Genomic DNA, 15,895 nt, shown 5'->3' on the forward strand with positions numbered 1-15,895 from the left:
AAAGAACAGATGTTGATTTTGTGAGAACAAAAAGTTAACTATTAGTCATATGGCTAAACCCCCGACGTTGCTGTGGTTAAATATTTTAACTATTTGTTACTTTTTCAACCATTAGTTAAGCTAACTATGGGTCAAAAAACGTATTTTATAGAAATTTAACTATTTGTTGCAATTTTTAACTAATGGTCGCGTTAACTAGGGATCAAAAAACCGGCCCTAAGTCGCGAGTGAATAGGTTACTTCTAGGTAAGCGTGCTCCATCTTAGACCGCATTTTCGCTTATCATCAGGTGAAATAGTGGTCTAACGGAAGCCCATCATTGTATAAAAAAAATGTAGTTAAGTAAAGGTAAATGGTATTTTTTAAATTTTTAGACAGGCTTTGAGGCAAATGAATAGATAATTACCAAATCTTTACCACTGTAGTGCGAAAATACTACGAGACGTAGTCACTACATAAAATATTTAAAAAAAAAACAAATTCGATTATCTTAAACAATATATTTTACACAGTATACGAAAATATTATCATATTTTTATTTACAAATACTACTTTCTAGACTTTCCCTTGCCTTTTCCACCTTTCGCCGGTCTCCCTTTACCAGCCTTGTTCATTTTATTGAACTTCCCACCAAACACTTTCTTGGATTTACCGGATTGATTATTATTCCTTTTTTTGTTATCAAATTTACCATCTTGGTCATATGAGTTTGAGGCGTGGCGCTTAAAGGTTTTCCCACCGTCTCTGCTCTGGTAATTTCTTTTACCATTTTTATGCCGATTTTGTCCAGTTTCTTCGTTATTTTGGTATTTCTTTTTCAACTTTTTGTCTAATCTCATCTTCTTAAATCCTCGGACGTCACCATCACCTTCTGCCTTTCGTTTCCTTGATGGATTCTGACTGAAGAGATCTGGAATTTAGTGATTCGTTAGTTATATGCAAAATTGCACGTTTTACAACTCAATAACGATTAATTTGCATTTAATTTCTAGTTTCCTTATTAATTTTAATGATTAATAAACCACTTCCTTCAATATTTGTATTATTTTGTTGGTAGGACGATGTTTTACTTATGACCTTTTTGATTCTGAACTACTGGCCGTACCACTAGGCAAGTAAAAATAACACCATAAAATAGTGATTGATTAAGTAATAATAGTTCTGCCTTTGATCTCTGTATCAATTATCATTTTTTTTTTTATTCTAGCTTTAATGTAAACAGTATATTTGGTTACATTGCATTCAGCCTGTAACCTCCCACTGTTAGGCATAGGCCTCTTTCTCCATGTAGGAAAGGATTGGAGCTTAAACCAACACGCTGCTCCAATGCGGGTTGGTGGATATATTCCCTACTTTGAGTAACGATCGCTATTAGGTATTAATGATAACAACCGGGATCGACGGCTTAACGTGCTCTACGAGACCCACAAGTACAGACATCCAAACAATATTTGAACAAATGCAAACATCCATCGCGAGTGAGAATCGAACCCCCAAACCGTCGGTGTTTTAGCCGACTACTCGCACCACAACACCAGGAACGGTTGTTATATTTCGTTAATTTTTGCCTATTCTAAAATCTAGACAATTGAATATCAGAATAGTAAGTTGCTGAACTTTACCATTACCCACCATATACCACCTCTATTAAGTTTAGAGAAAAAAAAACATTAAAATCTTTACCTTGCTCGGGCTCCTCCCCTACTTCCTCCCGGTAGTAATCAGCGTCATCTTCGTCCTGCTCCACCGACATGTCTTGACTCTCTGCCGCTGCCAGTTCCATTAGCCTGGAAAAATTAATAATATAATTATTACTACAATTATTGATAACTATTTGATGTAATATTGAGGGGAAAGTATAAATGTAAACATGATAGTCTCAGCTAAAACAGTTAAGCCTTTTGAATAACTTGCAAATGCAGCGACATAACCAATGCACACAATTATTCCTGTCTAGTTGCAAATCCTAAATACTAAAATAAAACATCTTTTCAACATGTAGAGCAGTAACAACTATTAACTAAATAAAGATTAATTAAGCTTCGCAAAAATTTCACTGACAAAAGAGCCCTGTATAAAAGTAATGAATTTTATCTTACCTTTGATTTTCAGTCAACTCTTTTTTCTTTTTAATCCCTTCCAATGCCTTCTGTTTCAATTCTTCCTTCTCCTGTTCTTTCCTCTTAACGTTTTCCGCTTGTTGCGCTTTACGCTTTTCTTTGAGTCGCCTATAAAGAGAAAATATTTATAGAAAGATCATTTTGTAAATAAACGTAATTGTTATTAGTGGTAACAAAAAACAGATAAGATAATTTAAAGCTAGTGTTAGCTGTCATTTATAGAAGGCTTCTTTGACATAATGTCTATTATTTCTCGATACAAAAAAAGGTGCATATATATAAAAAAAAAAGTTTAAGGTGTAAATAAAATAATGTGTCATCCTTCTACCTCTTTTCTTCACGTTTCTTCTTTATTAATGCCTTTTCTTCTTCCGTTTTTTCAACGAGCTCATGGAATAGAACTTCGCCATCCATAAGACCGTCTTCAACCTAAAATGAATAATAATTATTACATAAATTACAGATTTTATTATTTTGTTTTTATTACTTTAGTAACGAAGAGTTTAACCCTTAATCGGGCAAACCGTGAAGGAAACTATATTTTTGTTTGAAAGTCAGTGTTAAAGTGTCGTCAAGGATATAATTTCCAAAACCATGCAAATACGATGACTAATATACAAACACCCTCGTCAGTCTATTGGTTTAAATATATCAAAGAAAAATTTGGAAAACTATCTGCAAGCAGACCACACTGTTCTGTTGCAACTTGCAGTGGCGAAGCGAGGGGGTCAGGGGTGGGGGGTCTTCAAGTCCCGGGCGCTACTCAAAAAGGGGGGGGGGGGGGGGAATGGTCCGAAAAAACAAAACATTGCTGGACATATTATAATGTATATTATAAACCGGTGTTTGTGTTACCTTAATAAGCTGTAGCTGCAGACGTGGGCCCAGTTCTACGAGACGCAGCGCAGAGCGAGACCGAGCCGCCGCCCCGCGCGAGCTCAGGGTCTGTGGGAGCTCCACCTGGGGGGGGGGGGAGGGGCTCCTTTCAGTTTGAGAGTCGAGAACTAGAGACAGTGACATGAGATCTCAGTGGGGGGTACTGGGTGTATGAGTCCAGCTTGAATCGTAGAATAAAATGCTTCTAATATACATACACAGCCAATATTTGTTTTATAAATCTACTCTGAATAGAATTTAGTGTTAGTGTTGCAAATTGCAAATAACAAACTTTTTTTTCTTGACTTAGGGAGTAAGCTGGTGAATGCGTGATGAGAGTGTTAGGAAAAGTGTGATCGGGCGAGGCGAACGGAGCAAGAGAGAGAGAGCGAGCACACATTCTTTCATACATTCTTTTTATCTCTTTCTCTCGTAACCAGTTAGGTACGTTTTGTATATCTAAGACACAGTGCAGGTCTATTCTGCAGAAGTTTTACTTCTGTCATATGGTCTAAGGCACGCTAGTTTTTTTTTTTATTGCTTTATTTTTTTTTTAAATCCAGTGTGAATAGAATTTAGTGTCCAAGGTTACACAAATAAACTATAATATATTTAATGTTATTTAAACCTTATAAACTTGTTTATAAAAATTATTAGTGATGAGAAGTTGGGGCATGGTACGGCAACTGGCGATGACTGATGATTATATCATGATATGGGGCTGTCACAGATTTTACATCCTACAGGAGGCAACTAAGTATGGGGCGTTTATAGCTTACCTGATTGCCGTCGTCTTCAAATTCGCTTTCCGACAGTAGCGCCGCTCTGTAATATTTGTGAAGACATTAATGTTTATGCTTTTATTAAAATTTATACATAAAATTCAATAAATATTATTATTTGGTAAATTTATTGATGGGTTCAATTTTAATGTGATGTAAAGTTTGTGTTAGTGTCATTTCTACTAATGTTAAAAGCCTTTTTATAATAATTATAAATTATAATCCTGTCATTAATGCAATATTTTTGCATGTACTATATGATTAAACTCTTTTTAATTCATAACTTCATGCTTTATTGGTAAATAAATACTTACTTATCAAAGAACTCCGACATATCCTTACACCGATTTAAATTTGGTATTTTACCTTGCACCATCTGTAAAAAAAAACTCACTGTAGAAATAATTAAATGAATTTCGAAGCAAATCTCAAAATTAAATTGAGGTTGCATTCTCTACCACTCCTAAATCCTTACATTACTTTGTCAAAATAATTTGATTACATTTGAGCTGTTTAAAATCTCGTTATATTGGCACTTGTATACTGACTCTTTTGAGAGTACGTGTTACTCTTAAGAGTATGAGTATCACTGCTATGAGTTTGAGTGTTTATCTTGCGACTATGCGTAGCTTCTCTCGTGAGTTTGAGTGCGACTCTTGTATAAGTGATTGTGTAAGAACTTTATAAGCCTAACTGAGTGTAAAATTTGCGATAAACAGATAAGAACCCAATACAGATATTAACCAAATACCTTTTTAGTTCCTTTATTAAGTCCGACGGGCGTCGCCCTGATGACGTAGTGCCTCATATCTATGAGCTTTGTTGATGGATTGTAGTTCATGAGAACACATCGGCGAATGTTTTTTAGTTTTACCTTAAAAAAAAAGAAAACAATAAATGCAGACTTATCATATATATTTATAAATTTAACTGAGGTAGGCAGAATATTTCCTGCTCAAAATATGGAAGAGTCCAACTGGGGAAGTATCTCGACCCTACAGAAGATAATATTGTTTTCAAACAGTGCTGTGTTCCTGTTAGTGAATAAGGTGACCAGCGCTCCTGGGGGGAATGGGGGGTCGACAACGCGCTTGTGATGCTTCTGGTGTTGCAAACATCTATAAGCTGCGGTAATCGCTTACCATCAGGTGTGCCGTACGCTTGTTTGCCGACTAATTTATTATACAAAAAGAAGAAAAAAAGAGATAAAATTAGAAAAAAAAAAACAGTACAAATATGAGATGGATGTAAAACCTTAATGGATGGAATATGAAATAAGTAATTTAAAGTAAATAAGTAAATTATATAAGTAATTTAAAACAATTTATGTCATATGGAAATTTACATATTCTCAAAAAAAAAAAAAAAATATATATATCTATAAGTTCATTAGAAATAATTTTTAAAAGTCAAACAATCAAGTGTATAAAACGAAAAGGATATTTGGAGATAAAAATTTCAAACATATTACTTTTCAAACCATATTAAAAAAAAAAACATCTTTAAAAATATTTACATAATTCTAATTAAAATCACACTTACAGTTGTAATATTTATCGTGGGGAACATATTTTGGAACATTGTAGCCATTAATTTCATGTGCATTCCTTCGCCTGAGAAGCTGTTCAATACGATCAGTGGGGCATTTTTAAAGGCACGCTCTATTACATACTGCTTGCGGAGCGCTGATATCACATCTCGGGCAAGAGAGTACTGTAGAAATTTTTAATACAATTAAGTTACACATGTAGAGAATAAGCTTTATTATTATAATTAATTTGAACTTTGAATATGCAATATGTCCTTTGTATGCGTGTGTTTTTGTTTGCAATTGCAAAGGCAATGTGTCAGTGTGGTAATGTTTAATAACATGTTAAAAACGATTAGTTTAAGAGAATCGAGAAGCTAAGTTTGAGACTTGAAACTATGAAACTGTCATAAGACATTTTATCTAAAGGTTGAAAGGATATGCAGAACAAAATATATTTAGCGCATTAGAAAATTACCGTTATTCTCAATAAAGCAAATTTTTCTTTAATTGGAACTTAAAAAGGTCTTGTAATTTTACAATTTTGCATTACACTGAATGGTTTGATAAGTTTAAACAGTTACTGGATCAAGGGGTCTGCTAGGCTTCCTCAAGGAGCTAGGCTGGCATGAATAAGGCCCCCAGCCAACCACGCAAAATAGGTGCAATGAGACGTCGAGTTGCGGAGGATAGCCCGTGAAGAAACAATAACAACAACAACAACAGTTATTGGATCGCAAAAGTTATAAAATCTACCTATCTTTTTTTAAGTCCTTTAGTATTTTGCATACATAAAGAGTGCATTAGAAATTATGTAAATAAATAGACTGTTGTTTTTTAAATGATACTCATAGATTTGAAAAATCTTACATTGTGTATGCGGAAAGTAAGTGTGGGTCCTCGAGGCAGTCGAGCCAGCCTCATGTAGGACCCCAGCTCTGTCTCGGTGAACACCATCATGTGTGACACGTGCAGGTAGCCCGACACAGACAAAAAATCTTTTATAGTGTTTTTCTTTCTCTCCTGAAATTAGAAAATGATATGTTTATTTCTATTTGAGCAGCTTTTGTATATTTAATGATTTATAATAGACATATAATGAAGAGAATGCTTTTAGCATTAAGCCTGCCTTTTGTGCAACTCTAATGTATTTTGCAATAAAGTAGTAACAAATAAATAAATATAAGGGACTATACATTAAATTACCATTTATAGTACACCATAAGACGTATGAACATTAGTAAAGGCAAATAAAATATAAATGAATGTACAAATGAACTTTGTATAATTTTAAAATTCAAAAAAAAAAAAAAAAAAATTCAAATGGTATCATCATATATGGAATAAAAAGTATTGTTAATTACTTTTTTATTAAAATTACCATGAGTTTGACATACATAAAAAATGCAAGTAGTACTTTTTAGGAATAACATAAAATTTATAATAAATAGTTAACATCAGGCGAAATAGTTGCTTTTCAACTTACTTTGAGCTGTGAAGCTGTGAACGGTTCCATGATTTTCCTGAAATCTTTCGTCAAATCTGTGAGATCTTTCGAACATTTTCCTCGATGTATTACAAAAGAGTGCGGCGCTTTTACTAAATTTTCTGGCTCTGTAGACTGTTTCGTCACAGTGTTTTTCCTTACTGATTTTCCTTTGCGTTTTCCCATTGTATACACTAATTTGAAAGCTTATATTAAATTTTTTAAATCACATACACTTTAGTGTGTTTGATATAAACACCTTGTTTATTTGTGACTATTTTGAGGTTAAAATTGTTGGTCAGCTTTGAGGTTAGATTAGATCGAAACACGCTGGATGGATGTCAAAGCTGTCACTGTTATGTCAACTTGACTTGACAAGGCGTAATGTCAGGGCTGCCAGGTGCACAAAGAGTGTGATCGTACGACAACTACAAAAAAAAATCGTATGCCAAGGAAATTTTGAAATAAAAAGATCGTACAGCCCTTTAAGACTAAGTACTAATTTTTTATTATAAATTATCAAAATTCGTTTAGTTTTAGAAAATAAATGTTTTAAAACTATTTGTTACACTCATACAAAATTTTCTGTGTTCATATTTTTTAATAAAAGAATTTGTTGGGTTAAACTTCGTAAAATTTTCGTTTCTTCTTAATTAATTGCTTAGCTAATAATTTGCCCTTACGTGTATTATTGGATAAACTGTTTCTAAGTTTTGTTTTGATTAAATAAACTTCGTTGAATGCTCGTTCATAATCTGGGTTCACTGTAATGGCGAAAACAAAACAAATTTAAAGCAAATTGAGCCAGTGTTTTATAATTTTCAAATTGTTTTTATTTCAAATGTGTTTTTTCTTTCAAGTCGCAATTATTACCGAAAGAGAAAATGTCTATGTTATATATATTAGTTTTGTTATAAAGCAAACAAATACAGCTCATATATGATTATTCAAAGAGACTTCATTCAAGTAAAAGATCTAGGCACGCGTAAGGTAGTTGGGGTAGTTCTCCGCCGAAATTCATGCTTGCCGGTGGATGACGTTTTTTTTATTATGAAATGTGGTAAGGTAATAGGAATATAAAAATCGTACATTTTGTGTACGATCTTGGTCTAGCGATCGTACATGAGTAAAAATGCGAAAAAATCGTATGAGTACGATTAAAATCGTACATCTGGCAGCCCTGCGTAATGTAACCATAAACGGCATAAACCGCAACTTTTAGTATCCATTTTGAATAAAAGGAAGGTATTACAGTACGAAACAGAAACAAATCAATTTAGTGATTATATCTATACTCATATTATAAAGCTGAAGAAGCTGAGCTTTGTTTGGTTGTTTGTTTGTTTGAACGCGCTAATCTCAGGAACTATTGGTCCAATTTGAAAAATTCTTTCAGTGTTAGATAGCCCATTTATCGAGGAAGGCAATAGGCTATTTTTCAAATTAACGCGTGTGAAACCGCGATGCACAGCCAGTTTAAAGTATATAATATTAATAGTTCGACTTCATAGTTAGTTTGATAATAATTCTCTTTTTATTTAGATATAACTGTGCCAAACGATTTGCGAATTTCACCTTTTTACTGGGGTGACAAGAAACGTTTTACAGCTGGAGTGTATTTACCGAAGTGGTACGAAGATCCTTTGTTTGGTGCAAAGATGTGTGCCGGTTTGACCAAAGATATATTTTGACTAGTACAAGCGTTTGAGTAAGCTAGAGTGAATATAGATTTTCGTTATAGTTCACATATATGCTGAGGCTTACATATTTATGCTAGAGCATATTGTATTTTGGCGGTATCGAATGTATGTTTAGTCTTGAATGTACATACGTTTTGGCTTAAGTGAATATTAGGCTAAGGGAGCGTATAAGCCACGTGGTCATATTGAGCCCTTCTTAGATCTCTCCCTCTCCTCAAGTAGCCTAACGTAGGTTTCCCTGTCAAACCCAACTATCCTTTTCGTAAAGGTTTTCTAGCTTAATAGCATCCGTGTTTCGTTTAAAATTATTGAACAATTATAAATTTATTTCACAAAAAAATTTCATCTGAAGAAAACCTAGGTATCTTTTTCTTACCTCTTCCCCCCCCCCCCCCCCCGTTACGTAGCTCAACGTAGCATTCAAACTTATCCCCCTCCCCTCAACTGGGCTACGTGGTTTATGGACGCTCCCTAAAACAGACACATGTTTTAGCTAGAGTGGCCACATGTTGAACATAAATATTTAGGCTAAAGCGGGCATAATATGTTTGTGGCTGAGTGGACATATTTTTTATAATGGAGTCGTTTGCTGGCTTGTGGCTAGTGAGGAAATATGTTATGTATAGAGCGGACATATTTTTCTGCTAGAATGCTCACGTTTAGGGTGGTGAGATTGAGAAGATACGTTTTGACTAGTGAGCAGAATCGTTCTGATTAGATAGGTTTTGACCACTCAGGAGATACGTTTTCACTACTGAGGAGATACGTCTTGACTACTGAGGAGATACGTTTTGACTACTGAGGAGATAGACACGCACGACAATTAACAATCCTGTGTAACACAACACATATTGGCCCAAAAAGATTAAACACTAGGCCAGGGCCGGATCTACCATATGGCTTTTTGGGCTTCAGCCCAGGGCTCCGTGGATTCCAGAGGCCCCAACTAAGTCGTCAAAGTCAAAAATAGACGATAATGCGAAACAATCCATAATTTTATTAAATTAAGCAGATCGCATGGTTTGCTGCCCTGCAAATCCTACGATTAATCAAAACTATTAAATTAATTTATTTCAAGTCTACGTTCAGATATGGTATTTCGAACTGACAGTTAAAATGTTCGGCTGCCACACACACATCACATCAGGATCTCAACCGTGGTCGAATTAGGTAGGCCCCTAAGTAGTATTAGTCCAGAGCCCCCTAAACTTACGGTTCGGCCCTGACACTATCGACACTTAAAATGAAAGTAAAGTATTTTATTCCATTTCTCCCGTCTGGCATTATAATATCAGGATATCCTGCCTATGTTATTCGTTCTATGGTATCCACACTCATTTTTTTTTTCAAATAAACATTATAATTTCAACTCCAGCCTTTTTTATAACTTTCTCAATAAATAGACCATACAAATTAGCCTTTTTTAATCGTTTGTAGGCTTGGTATAAAGTATAAACTGATACCCACATTCAAACATGTAGATTAATTTTATTGTACGTTTAGGTGTTCTCAAATTTCCGAGATAAAAATCAATCAGTGAATCAGCAGTGAGGTTAAGTTTAGAGTAGGATATAGAAAGAAATCGGGAGTAAATAAAACACGTCACGATAAATCAAAACAGCTTTAATTCTTGCTGATTCCTTTTAGATTCCCATACTTGCAAATGAAACACTACATTAGTATCTGAAGTCTCATCGCTAATTACATCAAATTATACAATTATCTGACGTTACAATTTGTTCTATAATGTATATAAAATCCTAAATGGAAATTCTAGACAAATTGTACACTAGAGTATGCTCGAGACATCAAACCGTTTATTGCTGTGTACTACCATCACAGTAGATTTAAATATTATCAGCATATAAACTATTTTTAAATAATATTAAAATATTAATAAAGAGTTAGACTTGGAGATATGATAAGTACAAAAGTTTTATCGGCTTTATTCAATAAATACGGACGAAATTACATACCTTTATACAATTTAATAAAATTATCAGTAATTTCAGTGATGCAGTTTTACAAATTTTAAATAATGTTGAGTTTTGATGTAATTAAACGTTATAATGTACTTAGAGCCTATTTTACCAGTTGTAGATAACACTATTTGACGGATGACGATACAAATAGACTATGACAGTGGGAGGTAGAATAGTTCTGTAGGACCTGTTTGTTCCTCCTCAATTAATAAACTACAATTTTAAGATTAATATATGCAAACGTCTCATAAATATAGTAAGATTCGATGGTAAAAATAAATAATGAATCAAAAAGTTTCAACTGTCGTATATCATCATTCCTCAAAGTGTTAACCACAACTGGTACACAGGCCCTAAGCTTTTAAACTTATCATATGTCAAAGGTTGAGGGCAGCTTCGTAGATCTAATTAATATACTCTTAGAATAATATATACCATGTTCTAGCTTTACGTTTCATTTTCTAAAGTCGTATAGTGCAAAGGAGTGCCATTTATAAACTTATTTTTTTATATATATTTTAATGAAAAATTTATATGGTAACGGTTTGTTAAAACGTTTAAGCTATTATTCAGCTAGCTACATGAAAATTGACGTGACTACGAAATGATCATTTCTAAAATAATTTGAATTATATTTAGTGCTCAGAACGAATAGACGGCGGGACATATTGTAAGATGAACTCCAGTAATTAATTTAACGAAAGAATAACAATGAAACCGCAAACGATTCACTTACAAGCGCCATCTCTTGGTGGGATGAGCACTCATTCAAATCTCTACAATTTATTTTGTACAAGTGCTACAAAATATACAAAGCATTAAAAAAGGTGCAATTAAATGAAATAAAGTTAAATTCAAGAAGCAAAAATAGAACATACAACGTAAAACAATTTTTCAGGAACCATCGGTACTATAATTTCATTGAAATGAACCACATCGACAATGAACATTTACAAAGATCTGAGAATATTCTCAATTCTAGAATATAAAAAGCCCCTATATTACCCTATTAAATTAGCTATTACCTATAGTCAATACTAAACTATTATCAGATAAACACCGTTTTTTTTTCATTATGCGCGTGATCTCTTTACAAATCCGTCGCCCTAGTGTTGCACTGTTACAAACAATGACAATAAAAAGTTAAAAATAGAAAAAAAAAATCTAGTTCCAGTTGTAATTTTTAGGACACAACGCATACATGACAGTCTTGTTTCATAAATAGAAGCGTGTCTCAGTGTTTTATACTTCAAAGGTTGAAATTTTTACAGACTAATATTTTACTATGTATTTTTAATTTTATATAACCTGTTTGTCGTCTCTGTCTAATTTATAAAATTAAATAAGATAAATTAAAATTATATAAATGTACCTGCTTTTTATTTCCGTAAAAATCTTGTATACTATAGTAGATTTTATTACTGCATATTGAAACCCAAATATTAGTATTAACATGGATAACAAATTTACATTTGTGTTCATTGTACGGCCTTAGTTGTGTTAATATGTCATATGGGATGGAAAAGACACACTGAATTTTTCAGTGTTGTTGAGAATTCAATGTCTGTTAAATTCTGGTGACTTTTTAAATAGTGTGTTCCAATTTTAAATGACAAAATGGCTACTATTTGACAAATAGATTATATAAAAATGCATTATAAAGATAACATGACAGATATAATATATGCCTTATGAGGATTTAAAATTGTAGGTAAGCATCAAGCTGTGACAACAATTGGTTTATTAAAAATTACATATTAGTTTCAAAGGAATTAGTTTAAAAGTAAGGCACGAAAAGAAAACCCAAAAAAATTAAGCATTTTAAAAGTTACACCAGCATAATATACAAATTGAGAATACGCGAGTTAATATTTTATTAAAAAAAAAAAAAAACTTCAAGTAATACCCGCTACGACAGTCCGTGTGATATTCTTACAATGTACAGACTGGCAACACATTGTTGCAATTAATACAAATATCACGACACAGGTCTCTCTACGGTAAGATACTGAACAGCAACTTGAAAAATTATTGCTTGAACAATGATTGTACTTATAAATTTTTTGGCCAGTAGCTTATTAGACCCTGTTTTATGTAATTAGCTCTCATTCTCGATATTAAACTATAGACTTCTCAACCGTGTCTTACCGTATCGAGACAAATTAAAATCAACTGTTTTTTATCACGAACTATGATTAAGGATACAAAAATATAATAATAATAATAAAACAAATATCGAATGGTCTGTTTCTGTTGAAGGGCAATGCATAACTGCAAAATATAGTTGGTCTTAACTTGAGTGTTTACTCCCTCTTGACCAATGTAATTTCAAACAGTTTAGACCCAATTTTACTCGTTGAATATTGAACAAACTATCGAGTGTTAACAATTTTTTTTTAATGCAAAATAAGTAAATACCGTCGGAAACGACGATGTGTTCAAAATAAAGAACTAAGAAATTGTTTCGATACTCTGTTGGTATTCGTATCGTCTGTAAGTGTTATCCGTGTCGCTTAGTGCTGATCCATCTGAAATTGAAAAATAAAAATTACTGGATACGACAATGAATATATAAAAGACAAGAAAAAAAAATCTTGTTGAACCTATGACGAAAACTTAATACACTGTAAAGGCAGTGCGAAAATAAAATTTTAAGATAGACAATCCAATCCAAATATCCAAAAACTTCTAAAATGTCTAGTTTTATTATCTGAATTGAAATTTAGATATTTTTTCATTAAGTTACCAATATTTAATTAATGTATAAAAATTATTAGTATATAACCTACTAGCGACCTCTGTCCGTCCATATTTTTTTACACGATAAGTAATCACAAACATATCATATAATAAAACCTTTTTAAAAAAACGCTGCATCTGCAGTATTATTCCGATCGGTTCAGTAGTTTTCGCAGTATTACCGAATAAAAAAACTGGTTTTCCATTTATTAGTATAGATTAGGTTTATATATTTATAAGAACTTTGATTATTTTATTTACATTTATATGACAACGTTAAAGTTAGCAAGATTTTTTTTCATTTTTTTCATCAAAAGATGGCTTTTTCATCAATATAACATAGATTTTCATTCTGTGTACCTGTTCCTGTCCATTAGTCTCCTGGGATTTCATGACGTCTGGTAGATCTGGTGGTGTGGAGTATGGTGTCAGTTCCAATGTCTCAAATTCTCCATTCTCTTTCCTGAGAAGATGACATAAAATTTATTATATGATTTATGTTTCAGACAAAGGCAGAAATCAATTGTATGAAAAATATTTTTATTGTACTGTATTATTATTGTACTGTGTGGCTACGGTAGTAAAGAATATAGCCACCCCCTCTCTTCCCGTGGGTGTCGTGAGAGGCGACTAAGGGATAACACAGTTCCGCTACCATCTTGGAACTTAAAAGTCGACCGGTGGCGGGATAACCATCCAACTGCTGGCTTTGAAATACACAGGCCGAAGACGGGCAGCAGCGTCTTCGGTGCGACAAAGCCAGCCCTGCGGTCACCAACCTGCCTGCCCAGCGTGGTGACTATGAGCAAAACACATGAGTTCACTTTATTTTTGGCGTAAACTTGTCGACGCCTATGTCCAGCAGTGGACTGTATAGGCTGTAATGATGATGATGATGATAATTACTTATACATTGAGGACGCGTTGGCGTAACGGTCACAGCGCTGGTTTTTGGCTGTTGCGCTAGTGATTGCGGGTTCAATCTCTGCAGATGACAAACATTTCTATTGGCCATACAGATGTTTGCCGTGGTCTGGGTGTTTGTGTAGTCCTTATGGGTCTCCCCACCGTGCACCGGAGAGCACGTTAAGCCGTCGGTCCCGGTTGTTATCGTGTACACCTGATAGCGATCTTTACTCATAGTAGCGAATATATCCCTCAACCCGCATTGGAGCAGCGTGGTGGATTAATCTCTGATCCTTCACCTACATAGGGAAAGAGGCCTATGCCCAGCAGTGGCATATTATAGCATAAAGCGTAGCGATATAACTAACTAAATTAAACCACAGTGTGTTTCTGAAGTAAAACTTACATAAACATTTATTATTACAATTATAGTAATAATTATAGCTTGTAAATATTTGTATATACATGTGCGAGACAGGACACAGCAGGACATATGCTGCTCAAAATCTGTTCCAGCCATACCCGACAAAAGTACCTCAATCTTACAGAAGATCACAGCTAAATAATACTGCTCTTATATAGTGTTGTGGTCATGTGGTTAATATGATGGCCAGTGTCTTGTGAAGCTTCTGGTGTTACTGGCGTATATAGCCTATGTAACCTTTTACCATCAGGTAGGCCGCACGCTTGTTTGCCGACCTAGTTGTATCAAAAAAAAAAAAAAAAATTGTTGAAAGTATTAACGATATCTTTGTTGGCATTTATCTGAACCGGATTTATTTGTAATTGTACATAGAGGACGTTTCTGATGTAAAGATTGATATATTGACTGCCATTTTAAAAATATAAATATAGGTATCTTACAATAAAAAAAATAATTTTTTAACATTTGTTTATAAAGGAAGATGCTCTGAAGCAGAGGTGAGCAACCTTTTTTACTAGAGGGTCGCAAAGTTTTGAAAAATTGATATTTGGGCCAAAAGCACAGAATGATGGAAAATAATAAGACTTGATGGTACAAGTATTGAATTTTAGTGTGCCTTATATTATTATTATTATTATTTTTTTTTTTTTTTTTTATAGAAGAGGGGGCAAACGGACAGTTGGCTCACCTGATGGTAAGTGAAAACAACATCCACAGACACCCGCTACATCAAAGGATTAGCAGGCGCGTTGCCGGCCTTTCAAAAAGGAATATGCTCTTCTTTTCCCTAGGTCGTATTTGTTCGGAAATACCGTAGGTGGTAGCTGGTTCCAAAGAGGGGTCGTGCGTGGCAGAAAATGGCGCAAAAATCGAGCTGTCGTCGACTTCCAGACATCGAGGTGATGTGGATGAAATTTTGAATTTCGACGCGATGTCCGGTGGTGGAATTCTGCTGTAGGTATTAGTCCGAACAATTCCTCAGAACACTCCCCGTGGTAAATACGGTAGAAGATGCAGAGTGACCCGACATCTCTACGCAGCGCCAAAGAATCGAGCCGATCGGAGAGAATCTTGTCGCCAACGATTCGAGCCGCTCGGCGTTGAACACGGTCAAATGGAAGGAGCTGGTACTGGGGCGCCCCAGCCCATAGGTGAGAGCAGTATTCCATGTGGGGCCGGATCTGTGCCTTATATAATTGTAGGCGGTATAATTATAATGAAATTGACAGTTTTGAAAATTTTAAAATCTCTGGTGGGCCACAAAAAATCTCTATTCGGGCCGGATACGCTCCGTGGGCCGCGGGTTGCTCACTCCTGATCTAAAGCATGCATTAAAACTAAAATGGGAGTGA

General features: G+C 34.2%; 3 protein-coding genes across 3 annotated transcripts in view; 1 reads left to right on the plus strand and 2 right to left on the minus strand.

The window, feature by feature from the left end:
- The window catches only part of LOC123657808 (DNA replication licensing factor Mcm3), a 27,719-nt gene extending 16,215 nt beyond the window's left edge, over positions 1-11,504 (plus strand). Inside the window, exon 15 of the mRNA XM_045593318.1 lies at positions 11,493-11,504. The gene's annotated coding sequence lies outside the window, so the exon portion shown is untranslated. The remainder of the gene's footprint in view (positions 1-11,492) is intronic.
- Positions 486-7,139, minus strand: LOC123657811 (protein Peter pan). The gene is made up of 11 exons (XM_045593322.1): positions 6,793-7,139; positions 6,177-6,329; positions 5,321-5,491; positions 4,530-4,652; positions 4,093-4,154; positions 3,776-3,821; positions 2,976-3,080; positions 2,449-2,549; positions 2,100-2,228; positions 1,684-1,787; positions 486-910 (listed from the first exon to the last, which is right to left on the minus strand). The coding sequence occupies exons 1-11, from the start codon at positions 6,976-6,978 to the stop codon at positions 549-551; spliced, it is 1,542 nt and encodes a 513-aa protein (XP_045449278.1). The 5' UTR covers positions 6,979-7,139; the 3' UTR covers positions 486-548.
- The window catches only part of LOC123657810 (elongin-B), an 11,148-nt gene continuing 5,352 nt past the window's right edge, over positions 10,100-15,895 (minus strand). Inside the window, exons 4-5 of the mRNA XM_045593321.1 lie at positions 13,574-13,676; positions 10,100-13,002 (exon numbers count right to left, since the gene is read on the minus strand). Of these exons, the coding sequence (XP_045449277.1) occupies positions 12,988-13,002; positions 13,574-13,676 (118 nt within the window). The 3' untranslated portion in view covers positions 10,100-12,987. The remainder of the gene's footprint in view (positions 13,003-13,573; positions 13,677-15,895) is intronic.

This window comes from Melitaea cinxia, chromosome 11, assembly GCF_905220565.1.
Source record: "Melitaea cinxia chromosome 11, ilMelCinx1.1, whole genome shotgun sequence".
NCBI lineage: Eukaryota > Metazoa > Arthropoda > Insecta > Lepidoptera > Nymphalidae > Melitaea > Melitaea cinxia.

Excerpts from the sequence above, each read along its gene's own strand:
- LOC123657811 (XM_045593322.1), bottom strand. The coding sequence starts at position 6,978 with ATGGGAAAACGCAAAGGAAAATCAGTAAGGAAAAACACTGTGACGAAA. Across the intron at positions 4,155-4,529 it reads TTAATAAAGGAACTAAAAAG|ATGGTGCAAGGTAAAATACC; the intron begins GTATTTGGTTAA and ends TTTTTTTTACAG. Across the intron at positions 911-1,683 it reads AGGGGAGGAGCCCGAGCAAG|ATCTCTTCAGTCAGAATCCA; the intron begins GTAAAGATTTTA and ends ACTAAATTCCAG.